This window comes from Doryrhamphus excisus, chromosome 10 (genome assembly GCF_030265055.1).
Source record: "Doryrhamphus excisus isolate RoL2022-K1 chromosome 10, RoL_Dexc_1.0, whole genome shotgun sequence".
In the NCBI taxonomy this organism is placed as follows: Eukaryota; Metazoa; Chordata; class Actinopteri; order Syngnathiformes; family Syngnathidae; genus Doryrhamphus; species Doryrhamphus excisus.
This window is the reverse complement of record NC_080475.1, coordinates 8,634,407-8,651,176: the sequence shown is the minus strand read 5'-3', so window position 1 is coordinate 8,651,176 and position 16,770 is coordinate 8,634,407. Positions and strand designations below refer to the sequence as shown.

The 16,770-nt window shown below is 38.4% G+C and overlaps 3 protein-coding genes across 5 annotated transcripts; 2 read left to right on the top strand and 1 right to left on the bottom strand.

Annotated features, from left to right (window-relative positions):
* Positions 1-1,400: 1,400 nt before the first annotated feature.
* On the top strand, positions 1,401-6,681 carry LOC131136869 (transcription factor NF-E2 45 kDa subunit-like). Its single transcript, XM_058084180.1, has 4 exons — positions 1,401-1,635; positions 2,342-2,420; positions 2,509-2,616; positions 5,028-6,681. Exons 2-4 carry the CDS (start codon positions 2,373-2,375, stop codon positions 6,207-6,209), a joined length of 1,338 nt encoding a protein of 445 aa, XP_057940163.1. The 5' UTR covers positions 1,401-1,635; positions 2,342-2,372; the 3' UTR covers positions 6,210-6,681.
* On the bottom strand, positions 4,675-12,205 carry LOC131136870 (heterogeneous nuclear ribonucleoprotein A1-like). 3 transcript variants are annotated; one of them, XR_009131821.1, is made up of 12 exons: positions 12,045-12,205; positions 11,456-11,572; positions 11,239-11,385; positions 10,939-11,149; positions 10,768-10,860; positions 10,630-10,692; positions 9,656-9,709; positions 9,447-9,569; positions 9,236-9,370; positions 9,106-9,167; positions 8,039-8,100; positions 4,675-6,875 (listed from the first exon to the last, which is right to left on the bottom strand). XR_009131821.1 is itself a non-coding variant. In XM_058084183.1 (11 exons), the coding sequence occupies exons 1-10, from the start codon at positions 12,054-12,056 to the stop codon at positions 9,115-9,117; spliced, it is 1,008 nt and encodes a 335-aa protein (XP_057940166.1). In that variant the 5' UTR covers positions 12,057-12,205; the 3' UTR covers positions 6,900-8,100; positions 9,106-9,114. The 3 variants fall into 3 exon arrangements, 2 of the variants coding, with proteins under 2 accessions (XP_057940166.1, XP_057940165.1); XM_058084183.1 differs by lacking the exon at positions 4,675-6,875 and having other exon boundaries at positions 6,900-8,100; XM_058084182.1 differs by lacking the exons at positions 4,675-6,875; positions 8,039-8,100 and adding an exon at positions 8,110-8,930.
* Positions 12,206-12,646: 441 nt separating this feature from the next.
* Positions 12,647-15,741, top strand: LOC131136872 (chromobox protein homolog 5-like). The gene is made up of 5 exons (XM_058084185.1): positions 12,647-12,814; positions 13,199-13,384; positions 13,666-13,891; positions 14,019-14,119; positions 14,920-15,741. The coding sequence occupies exons 2-5, from the start codon at positions 13,254-13,256 to the stop codon at positions 15,059-15,061; spliced, it is 600 nt and encodes a 199-aa protein (XP_057940168.1). The 5' UTR covers positions 12,647-12,814; positions 13,199-13,253; the 3' UTR covers positions 15,062-15,741.
* Positions 15,742-16,770: the final 1,029 nt, after the last annotated feature.

Genomic DNA, 16,770 nt, shown 5'->3' with positions numbered 1-16,770 from the left:
TTTTATTTTATAGTATTTACTACTAATACCACTAATATGTATGACGTGTGTTTCACTTCAGTTTTTATCAAAATATTATATTAATATATAATATATTATATATATTATATTATTATATATTATATAATATATTATTTAATTAAGATATTCAATTGCTGATGTCCTGCTTGTTTTTGTTCTTTTGTTATTGTCGATATTATTATTAGATTATTATATAATAATATAATATAATAATATTATATATATACATTATATAATATATTAATATATATTATTATATAATAATATTATATTATTATGGCTGTTGATATTATTTAAGATATTCATTTGCTGATGTAGTCCTGCTTGTTTTTGTTCTTTTGTTATTGTCGATATTATTATATTATTATATAATATAATAAATAATAAAATGAAATAAAATAATATAAAATAAAATAATGTTATATATGTTTTTGTTCTTTTGTTATTGTCGATATTATTATTATATAATTATATAATAATATAATATAATATATACACATTATATAATATATTAATATATATTATTATATAATAATATTATTTTATTATGGCTGTTGATATTATTTAAGATATTAATTTGCTGATGTAGTCCTGCTTGTTTTTGTTCTTTTGTTATTGTCGATATTATTATTATATTATTATATAATATAATAAAATAATAAAATAAAATAATATAAAATGAAATAATGTTATGTATATGTTATATATGTTTTTGTTCTTTTGTTATTGTCGATGCAATTGTTAATGTTGCCCCCCCCCCCCCCCCCCCAGTGCTGCCTCTGTTTTCTTTTCTCTTCTTTTCTATCCCCTCCTGCTCCAAATTTCCATAGCAAGAAAACAAAAACTGTCAAGCCAAGAAGAATGTTTGGACATATAAATCATATCATTTATGAGTCGGGGTGATATTTCCTTAAGTTTGAATGAAGGATTCTAACGTTTGCTATGTAAGACTTTCTCTCCTCCATTCACCCCGTCCTCCTCTCTCTCTCTCTCTCTCTCTCTCTCTCACTTGGTGCTTTCTCTGCCAGGTAGAAGAACAATGTTCTCTTTCTTACCTGTAGCAGGGTGTACATTCCATTTGTTCTCAAGTCCCAATCACCCACCCATCCACCCACTTACCCACCCACGCCTGCTGTCATGCCACTAGTGACTCCAGGTGCTCCACATAACAAAAACCCTTCCACTCTTGTATGGTTTGTCCCAGACAAGGACAAAAGCTAGACTTCTTTTGTCATCATATTAGTAGATGTTTGTTGTTTTTTTTATTTTTTGTCGGGGGGATTTGTAAAGCTATCTTGAGTGCAGAGCGGTTGCATCATTGGCATCTGTTGCGTGCCAGACCGGTGGTTTGTGGTTGTTTTGCGGGCAAAAGGGAAATTTGGAGGTTGGGGCGCAAGTGTGCTATTAAGGATGGGAAGAACTGGTTTACAGGAAGGTTGCCGTCGAGCGCTCAGAGACATCCCATTCACGCCGGTCGGCGGTTGGATGCGTAGCACAGAGAGAGACAGACAGTTGCGTAGGAAATAGCGCCTCGAGGGGTCCGCACGCGCTTTGTGTTTGTGTGTAAAAACCACACCAGCGCCACTTGTTGAAGACACGGAGGATGTTTCTCAGGTATGTTGATTTGTACTTTTTTTATTAGCGTCTAAAATCACATATTTAGGTATTAAATCTTCGTTGTAAGAAAATGCATGTTTGATTTATTTATGAAAATGTTTTGCTATTGATTATTTTTCTCACTTATGTCAATTTTTTGTATGAATTAAATTATTGTAATTAATTTAAATGGTCATGCAAACAATTAAACTAGCATTTAGTGTTGGAAATCATAAAGGAGTCAATAACCCATAAAGTGCTATGCATTACTTACTGTAATTTATGTTAAACTATTCAACAATATATTAAAAAAAGAAATATGTAATGTAACGGAAAACACTAGCCAACTATTTTTGCTGAATTACAAATTCATCAATAAAAGAAAAATTTTTATACATCAAAACATCAACTTATTATGCAATTTTGTCTTCATGTAGTACGTTTTTTTGTCAATTTCTGTCCAAATAATTACTAATAACGTAAATAAATAGGACACGGGTGTTACAACGAATTGCAAAGTATCATCCATCAGGCCTCCATTAGACTTGCAGAATGTGCTGTTTCCCTGCAGATTGTCTTATCACCACTTGGCATAGCAGGGCTCATGGGCGGAGTCAACTGTAGTCGGACTCTTAATATGATCTAAAAAAAAATTTTGACTTCAGTAAAACTGTGGAAAGAGAGTGTTATTATGAAATATTTCATAATAATTTTGCTTAACAAGGTTGCACAAGTGCAGCAAGAGCCCGTCCTAAATGTGTTCCACAGCCAACTACGTTCTCCAAGCAAGGGCAAGTAACGAAGTAAGGATCTGGATTTATTTATTTATTTATTTTTTAAAAACATAACATGTTTTACTGAGTGATGAATTATTTTCTTCTTTTTTTTAAGGTGTCCAGTAGGTTGTCATCTCATTTCCACGGCAACAGACCTCATGGCATACAGGACCCAGACATGGACATGGCCTGGCAGGAACTAATGGCCATATCTGAGCTGCAGGTATACCATTTTTATCAATCATTATCAATTCATTCATTTCCATGATCCTATTATGCACTCTTTTAAAATCCTCTTTTTAAATCAAGTGTTAATTTGGAACATAGGATCTATTTTCTATGCCGCTAATCCTCAGTTCAGCAGTGGTTTTCATCCCGGAATTCGTTTTTGCCGAGTATCTTAGTTCTTACGGTGGAGTCATAAACACCGATAGAGCTAAATTAATCTCATGTTATGTTTTAATTTGTGGGGGCGGGTAATTGTGTTCACTCGTGTTGTCATTGATTAATTTTTGAATGTGTTTTCATGATCTGACAACAACATTGGAGTTGGACAAAAATACCAAAAAAAAAAAAAGAAGTCAGGATGGGGACAAAAACCTTTTTAAACCATTGTACACTCAAAAAATAAATGTTTAGCCTCAACAAAAAAAAATCAACCATTAGTTTTTTTTTAGTTAACTTCATTTGTAATTGCTTTGAACCAACAAACAATATTGCATTGCACAAATTAGCTTTTCCTCATCACTCAAAGCTTATTTTAAGTAACGCTTACTGAATAATTGTTTTTAAGTTCGTAACTCAAAAAAAATGTCTACTTGTCTACTTAATTATAATAACAATGCACACAGCTTTCTACAAAGTTTGCACTCACAAACAATATTTCAAAACAATGACACTTAATAAATGTATATCTGATTGCATCTCATTGCATTTACATGATGATAAATAAAGAATTTACTTACCTTGATTCCTCTCTGAGCATCAGAGCACCTTTTGGGGGGGGGGGGGGGGGGGTCCAGCTGCACATGTGAATGAACAAAATATACATATATTATGTTTAAATATATTGAGAAAAAATGTGGTACTCAGGTAACAGTGCTGTAACTTACGTAGTTAGCATAAGTGGGTCAAAAATGACCCGGTCAGGTTGTTTTCTTGAAATATCTTCATAATGAAAATTTTTTTATCATTTCATATTCCAGGTATTCCTCAAAAAACATGTTTTTGATATCATGACATTCACATTTTTAACTTTTATACATTTTAAGAAATTTTTGTTGTTGTGTTACTACCCCAACCTTCCATAAGTGGGTCAAAAATGACCCGGTCAGGTTGTTTTCTTGAAATATCTTCGTAATTAAATTTTTTATCATTTCATATTCCAGGTATTCCTAAAAAAATAAAATGTTTTTGCTATCATATCAAATTGTTAACTTACCTTTTATACATTTTAAGAATTTTTAGTTTTTGTGTTACTACCCCAACCTTCCATAAGTGGGTCAAAAATGACCCGGTCAGGTTGTTTTCTTGAAATATCTTTGGAATGAAATTTTTTTATCATTTCATATTCCAGGTATTCCTCAAAAAACACGTTTTTGCTATCATATCAAATTTTTAACTTACCTTTTGTACATTTTAAGATTTTTTTGTTTTTGTGTTACTACCCCAACCTTCCATAAGTGGGTCAAAAATGACCCGGTCAGGTTGTTTTCTTGAAATATCTTCGTAATGAAATTTTTTATCATTTCATATTCCAGGTATTCCTAAAAAAATTAAATGTTTTTGCTATCATATCACATTTTTAACTTACCTTTTATACATTTTAAGAAATTTTTGTTTTTGTGTTACTACCCCAACCTTCCATAAGTGGGTCAAAAATGACCCGGTCAGGTTGTTTTCTTGAAATATCTTTGTAATGATTTTTTTTAATCATTTCATATTCCAGGTAATCCTCAAAAAACACGTTTTTGATATCATGCCATTCACATTTTTAACTTACCTTTTATACATTTTAAGACATTTTAGTTTTTGTGTTACTACCCCAACCTTCCATAAGTGGGTCAAAAATGACCTGCATGCATTTTCTATGGAATCCAATAGGAACCTTTGATTCTTATCAACTCCTAAATATAATACTAAATATCATACAAGTGATTATTCCTAACCAAAATGACAAAACTGGCATAAAAACACATTGATTCTAGTATGGGTGATTTTTGACCCACTTATGGAAGAATGTAGGGTCCAGTCACCCGTGCATCTAAGGGTTGAGTAGAAAAATTAGAAATACATTTTTACTCACCATGAAATGTTGCTTCAGTCTCTTGCAGTGTCTTGTAGGAGATGGAACTTAAAATTGAAAGGTTAATTTGAGTTTATATGAATATGCTAAATTAAGTTCATGTAATAACCAACATTATTATTTGAACATAACTTTAAAAATTAAGTTAGCAACTCAGAAAGTTAATCTAAATCAATTAATTTTTTTACATTGCATTTATGTATTAAATCAAGTGTCAGAATTACTTTAAGAGTATGTATTTATGTAAACAACCGTTCAATGTACAGTATATGACTAATTATGTTCATTGATTAAGACAAGTCATTAATCGGAATGCCTTGTTGTTGCAGGGATTAGAGACATCTCCTGGTGAGAGCTCATATGATGCAACACAATACCCGAGCACGGAGCCGATGGTTCCGTTAGCGGTATACGGGACACTCCACTCCGAACTCGTTCCTTCCGGATACGAGAGCACGGTGCACACGTACGACGGAGGTTACACCGAGGAGGCCTGCCACCGCATACAGGATCTGTACGCCCAACCTGGACCTCAGCTCAACCAGAACTTGTCGCCCATGTCGTCTCAACCTCATCACTTACTCGCAGAACGTATGAGTTCGTCTTGTATAAGTCAAGCGGACAAAAGACCCAATGGTAGTCATACTCAAGCTCCGGTGGGGCGCCGCATGATGTGGACCTTACATGGAAAAAGTTCCCATGCTTGTTCAGTTGATGATATGGAATCAGACTCCGGTTTATCTCTAGGGTCCAGTCCGCCTTTAGCCTCGCCTGAAAATCCTACCGCTGTTGCACCGAGTTATATGTCCATTTCACGTTCAGATCAAGAAATCTCGGAGAGATCACATCACTACCCGACAGAGTACCAGAATCAACCCGACTCTTATTTACACACGGGAGAACAACAGTCTTATTTCACCAATTCAAGTTCTATCCATTCTCAGACGGTGAAACCTCAGTCTTTAGTTGACTTTTACAGCTCTGCACCGCCCACTAGTGGCGGCTGGGAACACACGGTGCATGCAAAACCTCCAGGGAGTCTACAACCGCCACCAGCAAGCAGAGACGAGCGGCGAGCCATGGCGTTGAAGATCCCCTTCCCCGTAGATAAGATCATCAATCTGCCAGTTGACGACTTCAACGAATTAGTGACGCAGTGCACCCTGACCGACGCCCAACTCGTACTCATTAAGGACATCAGGCGAAGAGGCAAGAATAAAGTGGCAGCGCAAAACTGCAGAAAGCGGAAACTGGACAGTATAAATCACCTGGAACGAGAGCTGGGTCAGCTGCAGGTCCAGAGGGAGAGTCTGGTCCAGGAGAGGTTGGAGTTCCAGCACAGCTTGGCTTACATTAAGCACCACCTGACAGACCTGTACGCCCAAGTGTTCGCTCACCTGAGGGATGAGACTGGACAACCGTATTCAGTAGATGAGTACTACTTACAGCAGACGCAGGACGGTAAAATATATTTGGTGCCGCAAAAAGTGCAGAAGAGAGAACAATGCTGAAATATGTACATTAGATATGTGAAAATATTGTGCCGACTTTTTTTTTGATTTTTTTGTGTGCCGACTTTTTTTTATTTTTTTATTTTTTGTGCCGACTTTTTTTTTATTTTTTGATTTTTTTTGTGCCGACTTTTTTTTATTTTTTGATTTTTTTTGTGCCGACTTTTTTTTATTTTTTGATTTTTTTTGTGCCGACTTTTTATTTTTTGATTTTTTTTGTGCCAACTTTTTTTTATTTTTTGATTTTTTTTGTGCCAACTTTTTTTTATTTTTTGATTTTTTTGTGCCGACTTTTTTTTATTTTTTTATGCCGACTTTTTTTTATTTTTTGATTTTTTTAGTGCCGACTTTTTTTTATTTTTTGATTTTTTTTGTGCCGACTTTTTTTTATTTTTTGATATTTTTTTGTGCCGACCTTTTTTTTTTTGTTGATTTTTTTTGTGCCGACCTTTGAAATAGACCAAAGTCCTTAAGTCCTAAATCTGGAGATTTTGTATTGTATTTTTATACAAAAAACACATTACAAGTTTCATTAAAAAAATAAAATTTTATTAAAAAGTTCACAAAAAAAAACAAACGTCATGAGCGTATAATTTTGACGAGATAGGACAGCTCTCGTCTGACCTGGATGAATATCTTCAGCACCAATTCATCCTTCTGAGGATTCTACAATAAAAAAAAAAATTGTGTCATCATAACAGTATTGACACCTAATTTCTTGTCTAGATCAGTGATTTTCAACCGCTGTGCCGCAGCACACTAGTGTACCATTTATTAATCATTTGCAAATATTATGTCAATAGTATACATGGACCCAAATATTCCGATTGCATTTGGTTTATTTGCTCAAACGGAAAGAATTGAACAGGGATGGAATATTCCTTTAACCAATCCGATTGCGGTATCTTGTGTCCGCTCAAATGGAAAGTTGTCAGGGTGCATTCTTTTTCTTCTTCTGTTGTTTATTGGCGGTTGGCAAGCAGCTTACGTGTGCATTAGCGCCATCTGTGGAACGGAATCTAAACCCTTCTATACTTTATTCATAAGTGCAGTTTTATTAAAAAAGAAAATATATATCTATATAAAACATGTCCCGAGTTTAATTATAAAATATTAGCAAGATTGAATTTGATCTTTTCCTGTTTAAATTTATCCCGGGTGCGTTCTTTAAGGGCATGCTCAGATACGACGTAACACGTTCAGATACAGGCGTTCTTCGGTTTTAAAAATGGAGGCCAGCAATCGGCACTGGACTAAGCAAAGTTTTTTTTTTTAATTCAAACTAAATTTCAAGACCGAACAGACGAAAAACTGGCAATACGGAGTTATTCCAACAAGTGAAGGAATAACTCGGGGAAGTCGGTATCACGTGATGTTGATGTTTACGTTTTACTGGGCATGCCCTATTGACTATTCTGGTTGATTTTCACGCCACATGTAGACAAGAGATTGGAATATTCCTTTCTATGGATACCATTGTTTTTCCCGAAAGGTGATTGGGAAAGAGAAAAAAGTGGTGATGTAAAAACTTGGCTACTGTGGAGTGTCTGTGGTGTATATTGGTCCGTGTGGCAACACCTAGCTTGTTCCTACGATAGACTTATTGATGCACGTGTGAGGGCGTGGGGACATTTTGGAACATTTTTAAGTTAGTGGTGTGCCACAAGATTTTTACAATGTAAAAAAAAACGTGCCGTTGCTAAAAAAAAAAAAGGTTGAAAATCACTGGTCTAGATTTGTGTGTGTTAAATGCAAATGCGGGAATTTCTCAAAACGCACTTATCTTCATGACAAATATGCACAATTTAGTGGAAAAAGACAGGTTATACCTGATTATTTGTTGTCAGAAGAAGTTGGTCCCCCCCACTGAGAGTACACTTCACTGCACTTCCTAGAAGCAGAAACAGAGTCAATAACAGGAAATACGCAACGTGCATTTTCATTCACTCACGGCATGCAAATATGTTGACAATTAATGGCATTGACCAACTCATTAAGATAGTTTTCACAAATATCATTAACGTGCTACACATCTTACTAGCGGCTACATGACAAAGCAAGGTGTACTGGCAGTAGTTGAGAAGTCTGGTCTTACCTACAGGCATCATTTAAGCCTTTGGTAGCTGCTGCTTGCTAGCCTCAGGCTTTTGTTCTCACTCTCCCCCCTGCTTCAATGATCCTGGCGATGACTGCTACTTCTCTCCCTCAGCTGGCTTCCATGGCTAGCCTCACAAGACTTCGCATGTAAGCTAGCATCGTCCAGATGTTCTGTGCTGAGCTCAGGGTCGAGTCTGTACCGTCTCTCATGTCCCTCAACCAGTAGAAGGCGCATGTGCATCAATTTTTACACCACCCCTCCCCCAAAACCACTAAAAGGAAGCTAAAAGTTTGTTTTAAAAAAACTGAAAATTTGTTTATTTCAGCTTGACTTGGGTGCAATTACAAATAAAACCAATTTTTGGACAAAACATCTACATAAAACCCTCATTGGAATGCTTGCTTTCCAGAAACAGATGGGAGAAGAAAAAAAACAACGCTTAAATGAAAAAAAAAAAACCTCCACAATTTAGCTATTGTACAACATCTCTTGCAGCAGCAGTAATCTGCCACAAGCATTTTTTTTTGGCTGAGCAGATTTAGGAGGTAAACCTGCAGCTGCCCTGTCACTTCCTCTCTCCTTGCTCTCCTCTTGCTGTCATTTCCTCTCCTAAGTACTCAGTCCTGTTGAACAATACGGAACAACATTGTTAACTGTGCACTGACTTGATACGACCTGAGATCCAGAGTGATTTTTTTTTTTCCAAAATACTGGTATGAACTGCACAACGAATCCCTGCTACTACAAAAGACTGTGGTAATGCTGACAAAGTCGGTCGCTGTGGTGTAATACGCTCACCTTGTCGCTTCAAAACCGCCCTTGACGTCCATATCCGCTGTTTGAGCTTCCTCCGTATCCGCCTGAAGTTAAATAAACATGCAATCTTAGTAGGTATACAATAATATTTTAATTAACTAATGAGTCCTACCATAGCTCCTGCCGCCACCGCCGCCGCCACCACCACCAAAGTTGTTCTTCATTGGGCCGAAGTTAGAGGACTGGGAGTCGTAGTGGCCCATGTTGTTGTAGTTTCCGCCGCCGCCGCCACCTCCGCCGCAGTTGCCTGCAATATTACATTCTCATAATAAACTTTTGATATAAAATAATACATTTCGGGATCAGTAATGATAGATATTCACCATAACCGTTGCTGTCGTAGCCATTTCCACCATAGCCGCCACCTCCGCCTCCACCCTGGCTGTAGCCCTGGTTATAGCCACGGCTGCCTCCATTGTTATATCCACCAATACCGCCTCCATAACCTGCATAAACATATACATGTATATATTAGTATAACCCTCAAAAAGCTATACAGCAACTGAGCATCAGTCAAAAGAAACGCGCTTACCACCATCGCCTCCATTGCAGTTGTAATGGCTGTCTCCGTATCTGCCCCTGCCACCTGGAAGTATACAATATATACAGTAAACCTCGGATATATCGGATTCAATTGTTCCCACTGGTTTTGTCCGATATAAGCCAAATCCGTTATATGCGTATACCGGAAAATGTCCGTTTTACGCATATATCGGATTTATATCCGGTATATGCGTGAATCGGATTTTATCCGTTATAAAAAGGCACTTCCTTGACTATGTTTCCAATGTACCTGGACGCGCAGGCAACGCTGCAAATGACGTCGTATAGCGGCATGTCACGATTCAGCGAATCGGAGCGCCACGATGCGGCCATCCGATATATGAGAGGGAAATTTAATGGAAATGCATTGGAACGGGACTGGAGATTTTGTCCGAAATAGGCAAAATTCATTATAAAAAATCCAATATATGCAATGAATTTTTATTGCAAATGCATTGTAATGCATTTGCAATAAAAATTCATTGCATATATTTTTTATAATGGATTTTAAAATACAGGAGATTCATTACAGATGCATTGTAATGCATTTGCAATAAAAATTCATTGCATATATTGCATATATTTTTTATAATGGATTTTAAAATATAGGAGATGCATTACAAATGCATTGTAATGCATTTGCAATAAAAATTCATTGCATATATTTTTTATAATGGATTTTAAAATATAGGAGATGCATTACAAATGCATTGTAATGCATTTGCAATAAAAATTCATTGCATATATTTTTTATAATGGATTTTGCCTATTTCGGACAAAATCTCCAGTCCCGTTCCAATGCATTTCCATTAAATTTCCCTCTCCTATAGTTTTTCTGGAGAAAAATTGGTTCTTTTTTATCTGTCCGTTGTGAGCGAATTTCCGATATATCCGAGGTTTACTGTACATCAAGTCGGAATCTAATCAGAAAAAGCATGTTACAAAGTCGCAGACGGCGCTTACCCTGGTTGAAACCTCTGTCATAGTCATAGGGCCTTCCGCCACCACTCCGACCACCTGAAAATCCTGAAAAAATAAAAGCCAAACATTAGAACCGCGTCATGTTTACATTAAAAATGATGCGTAATGAAGACACAGCACCTCCTCTCATTCCCATTCCTGACTGCATATCCTGCCTTGGAAGGGCCTTCCTTACTTCACAGTTGTGTGAGTTAATTGTGTGATATTTCTGGACTGCATGGGAAGAAAAATAAAACTTTTTAATAAAAAAAAATATTTTTTTTACTATAAACTAAAGTAGAAATCACTTACTGACAATCCTGTCGACTGAGTCGTGGTCATCAAAGGTCACAAAAGCAAATCCCCTCTTCTTGCCAGTGTTGCGATCATTCATTATTTCAATAACCTCAATTTTTCCAAACTCCTGGAAATAATCACGCAGGTGCGATTCCTCTGTGTCCTCTTTAATTCCCCCAACAAATATTTTCTTCACGGTTACATGAGCACCCGGTCGATTGGAATCCTGGAAATAAACACCTCAGTCAAACAATTTATTTATCATACCATCACTAACAAATAGTTTGGTAGCGTCCATTAATATGGATGATATACCTCTCTGGAAACTGCTCGCTTGGGTTCTACCACTCTTCCGTCAACCTTGTGGGGTCGGGCACCCATGGCAGCATCAACCTCCTGGACAGATGAGTAGGTGACAAAGCCAAAACCCCTGGACCTCTTGCTGCCGGGGTCTCTCATCACCTAAAGCAAACATCATCCATTCAATACATGTCCTCTTCGTGTGGTAAATTGTTAGAATTAAATGACTTACCACACAATCTGTAAGACTCCCCCAGTTTTGGAAATGGTCCCGCAAACTCTCGTCTGTGGTCTCGAAGCTCAAGCCGCCGATGAACAGCTTGCGGAGCTGCTCTGGCTCACGGGGAATCTACACACATACGAAAAAATAATTCAAAACCTATCCGCGTCATATTATTTGGTTTAAAATGACATGCATTTTCTCTTTCCGATTTTGCATTTAACGTGAATGCAACTCAGACTCGAGGCGTACATTGCAACCTCGGCTCGGTGTTCCCAATTGGACTGGGTTGAGACGCTTCCGCCATTACGCTTCCGTGTGATAGCAATTGGCTAACACGTACGGCTAAAAATAAAGCCCTAAATGTACACGACGCTATCCACGCTGTTTGAATTCGTTAAAAACTGCGTGAAACAATTCACACAGCGCTAAATTCCCACTAACACGGACACCTTAAGAACAAAAGACCACGAGGATTGGGATACAAAATGGCGGCTTGCAGATCTCGTCGGTCACGGAAAGCGATAGTAAACGTACAATAAAACGCACACTGTCGACAGCTATATTATAGTTCCGCATGCATCAACAACTGAGTACTTACATCTTTCGACATCTTGCAGAATTTATTTTTGACGACAAATTTAAAATTTGCGTGTGGAAGGCAAACTGCGTCAAGAGAGCACAGGCTGCCCCTCAACAGTACAATAAATAGAAGCAGAGCTACCTTATTGACTCAGCTATTGGCCACTGCTTCCCGCTGCGGTCATGCGTCACCGAAGAAGTGAGTGTCGATTGGGCAGTGCTCTGTCAATCAGTGGTAACCTCCAATCCCAATTAGGTAGGCGTATGCTTTGTGCGGTGACGACCGAAATATGCATATTCTCTGGTACATTCATAATAGTGTTTACAGAATATTTTAATCACACGTTAAATTGATGTATATGTGTATATGTTTGAACCGATTAAACTGCGTAAATTAGTGTGCATTGGGAGGCATTGATCCTGGAACGTAGCTGTGTGTGGAGGGGGGGTCTCCTCCGTGTATTTGTCTAATCAGTGCAATCATACAAATGCTAAAATCTAATATTGATTTTCTGCCATATGCTGCACTATAACCACCACAACATTTGACTGCTGCCAAAAAAGTGTTAAATATGTTGCAGGGAATGGCCCTGACTGAGTAAATAGGTCACCAGCTGACTGAGGGGCGTATACGTTTATTGTGAGCCTTTAACGCGCGCTTTTCACGCATAAGCAAGCGCACTACCTTTATGTGGTCTATGCTACATGCTAACTTAGCAGCAGGGCCACAAAAACGCGAATTCCCTGTGCAGGCGGTCGATCCAATCTGGTGTTTTTCGCGTCAGTAAGGTAAGCAAACGAGTAAGCATCGCGGCGATGTGTGCGAATGCAAGTAGCGATATTTTTATGCATTAGCAGTGTGTTAGCTGGCGAGTCCAAACGGAGTGCTAACTAGCAAGCATCTCTTCGGTGACCATTGATTAGCTAGCTAGGAATAGCAAACACTTTGCGTTAGTGTACCTGTGCTTTTCTCATTTTTGTCCACGGCTACGCGTGGATATATTCACCTTAGCGAATGTTCGGTTTGTTATGTCGCCCGGGGAACATACACATAAGTCTTGTTATCGCAAGTGCTAGCTTGGAGTTAGCTTATTTTGTGGTGTCCATGATAACCTAAGGTCTTTAGCCTGCTTGTTTGTACACCTTATTTCACCATTGAATTTTCATCTGCAGGAAGAACATCAAGTAAACAATAGTGTCTTGTAACCTTTTGCCAACCAACTCTGCAATGGGCAAAAAGTCTCGCGAAGAGGACTCCTCATCATCGGATGAAGAAGAGTATGTTGTGGAGAAGGTGCTGGATAGGAGGGTGGTGAAAGGCAGGGTCGAGTTTTTTCTCAAGTGGAAAGGATATTCAGAGTAAGTTTTCTTTGCATTTAACAGCATTTACACACACACGAACACGGGACGTGATGAAAGTGCAACGAATGATGCACAGATCTTTGTTTGTAATGCCGTCATTGTTAGCCTTGACGCATTAGCACTAGCTCATGTGGAAATACAGAAAGCCACTATTGCTCACATGCATCATGTATATATTAATGATATGATTATGTATAAGACCATCCATTTAAGGAAGCCATGTGTAAAACAACATGACTGTTCTTCCCCTGACCCACTCTATTGTGATTTACCCTCAGCAAACACAACACATGGGAACCAGAGAAGAACCTGGACTGCCCGGAGCTCATTTCTGAGTTTATGAAGACCTACAAGAAAAGTGGGAGCGCTACTTCAAGTAGCGGAGGCAGCAAGTCAAACACGGCTCCCCCAGGACGTGCAAAAGACTCCACTGGCTCGAAGAAGAGGGGCTCTGATGACGAGGACGACGAGGAGGGTGGAAGCAAACCTAAAAAGAAAAAGGAGGTAGGGATGCAAAGTGGAACATTTAACAATAGTTCAGTTTGCATACTGGGAACGTGAGGATATTTGAATATCGAATATTTACTTGTACCATGTTAATTTTTGGGTTCATGTTTGCTTTGTCTTTCAGGAGGAAATTCTAGTGGCCCGTGGCTTTGAGAAAGGCCTCGAACCAGAGAAAATCATTGGTGCAACTGACTCGTGCGGTGATTTGATGTTCCTAATGAAGTGGTAAGGTTTATATTTCCACAAAAATATACTAATGATAGCTCAGTGAGCCTTGAGACGACATGTATCACTTTCGTAAATCAGTGTTATTTTTACTTTTCCCACAATTTCAATATTTTTAGTTCACTGGCACTGCACACATTCAGTCCTCCATCATATTAATTTTGCATCATAGCATACTATAAATGAGGTGCTATGTGGCAACAAATGTTAACCTATCCATCCATCCTTTTATGTATACCTCCATCCAATTTCTATGCAGCTTATTCTCACTAGGGTCGCGTGTGTATGCTGGAGCCTATCCCAGCCGACTTTGCGCCAGAGGCAGGGTACACCCTGGACTGGTCGATAATGTAAACATATGTTCCAAAATTTTGAGATATGTAATTGCATGCCTTTTAATCAGATAAAAGACCTTTTGTAATTTGATGCCGAACTTGCTTCCCGAACTTCAGTATTAAGGAAGTTACAGTAACTTTTGTCACATGAGACAAAAGCTGTAATTGAAAATCTCACATGCATTGTTTTTGGAATGTGAGAATATTAATAGTCCAGGATTTCAAAATGCATTGTGAAGGATTGTCTTAATTAACTACTGAGTTGGTCCAAAGACTGTGGAGTTCCTGCAAACACACCACAGATTAGCAGAGTGTAATATTGTATGCTAACATAAACAATACCTTTCAACATCAGCAGTTTGGCATCCAAACCTGTTAGGTTAACTTCGGTTTTGTTTAAAGGAAAAATAAATTATGTGGATTGTCAATTAAATCGTAACGCCGGACTGTTTCTCTCTCCCACAGGAAAGACTCTGACGAGGCCGACCTTGTGCTTGCCAAGGACGCCAATCACAAGTGCCCGCAGATCGTCATAGCCTTCTACGAAGAACGCCTCACCTGGCACGAAGACAGCGACAAGAAGGAGAAGGACGCTGTCAGCGCGTGAGTTGCTCACCTCCAAAAGGAAGGAGCAACTTCCCGGCGACAGGGACATCCTTGAGTCAGACATTTTTTTCCCCCCCTCCCTAACCCATCCCCTCCTCTGTACATTGTCCAGCAAAGACACTAATACAGTGGACACAGATCCTCAGCCACGACCCACCGGTGCTCAAGGGCCGCACTGCTGAGGAGGATCCATCACGCAGGAGAGAGGCTTTGGCAGATACGGGCGATGATGTCCTCTGGGAGTGTTTCTACTGTTTTGTCTTTGTATTCTTCACCCATTTTTTAAAAATGTTTGAAGTCATCATACCACTTTTGGTATTTTGCATCCTCAAGCACATCGACGTCAGCTGCAATCTTCTGTGGGGAATATATTTAACAGCAAGCTTGTTCCAAGGTGGGTGTGCGTACCCACTCTGAACACGCACCATTCGACTGCTTCAGAAGCAGTGTTTGCGTTTTAGTTCCTCTGTGTTTAATAGCATACCATCGATAGAAACAAAATACACTCAAGCGGTCATAGGTCTCGGGCCAATTATGTCTTTTAAGGTAGTGACAATTTTCCCTGTCTGTTTTTAAAGCTGTCATTTTTTTACATGTCAGACACTTTGTAGTGTTTTTTTTTTAATTTCTCGATGCTATTACATAATATGACAATTACAATAAATGGACTTTTTGCTCGGATTTGCTTTTTCCCTCCACCCGATTAAACAGAACCAAACAAGAAGCATCACCGGTGCAGTGGTGGAGTTCTGCCACCTTGTGGCCAAAAATATATAACGACTCAGTCTGATCGCCTTGCAGTCATTCTTAATACTTATTTAAAGTTGTTTGGGTATTAGAATAAGCTTTGAGTTATCACTTCACTATCAGGCTCGCTCTGGCTTATTGTAGAGATTCACCGACAGTCTTTAGTTTGTCCTGTTTTTTGTCTTGAGCAATTAAAATGTATATTCTAGACGGTGATAGTTTTTTAATGTTTTTTTTTTTTCCTAATCATTTTTGTATTATCATTGAAGCTACTATAGCTTTCCATTTGACAGTGAATTTTAAAGTGAACTTTTCTTTCATGATGTTACAGCAAAATACATTATTAAATTGCCTGGATGTTCAAACTGCTGTTGGGACTTTATTTTACAATTATAATAATAAAAAATAAAAATAAAACATTTAGCACGAACCGAGTGGTGATCGCGCAGGCCACACAGCTTGGAGACACGAGTTCGATTCCACCGTCTGCATATCTGTGAGGAGTTTGCATGTACTCCGGTTTCCTCCCACATTCCAAAAACATGCTAGGTTAATTAGCGACTCCAAATTGTCCATAGGTATGAATGTGAGTGTGAATGGTTGTTTGTCTATATGTGCACTGGGATTGGCTGGCCACCAGTCCAGGGTGAACCCCGCCGAAAGCCCGAAGACAGCTGGGATAGGCTCCAGCATACCCCAACCCTCGCGAGAATAAGCGGTAGAAAGTGAATGAATGAACATTAAGCATGTGTACCACCCATGTCCAGCAGGTGTCAGTGTGGCACAAAATAATTCAAACTATCATTTTCTGCATGGCGTCTCCACTTAGTCAGCTCCCAATGTCAAACGCGCCAACCAATGCGCTTCTGGAGCTCTTAAAAAGCATGTGATGGCAGCCTTTTAGATTTTAATTCGTCATCAGTACTTAATCGGAACAGCGGAAATGATAAACAATACAATGTG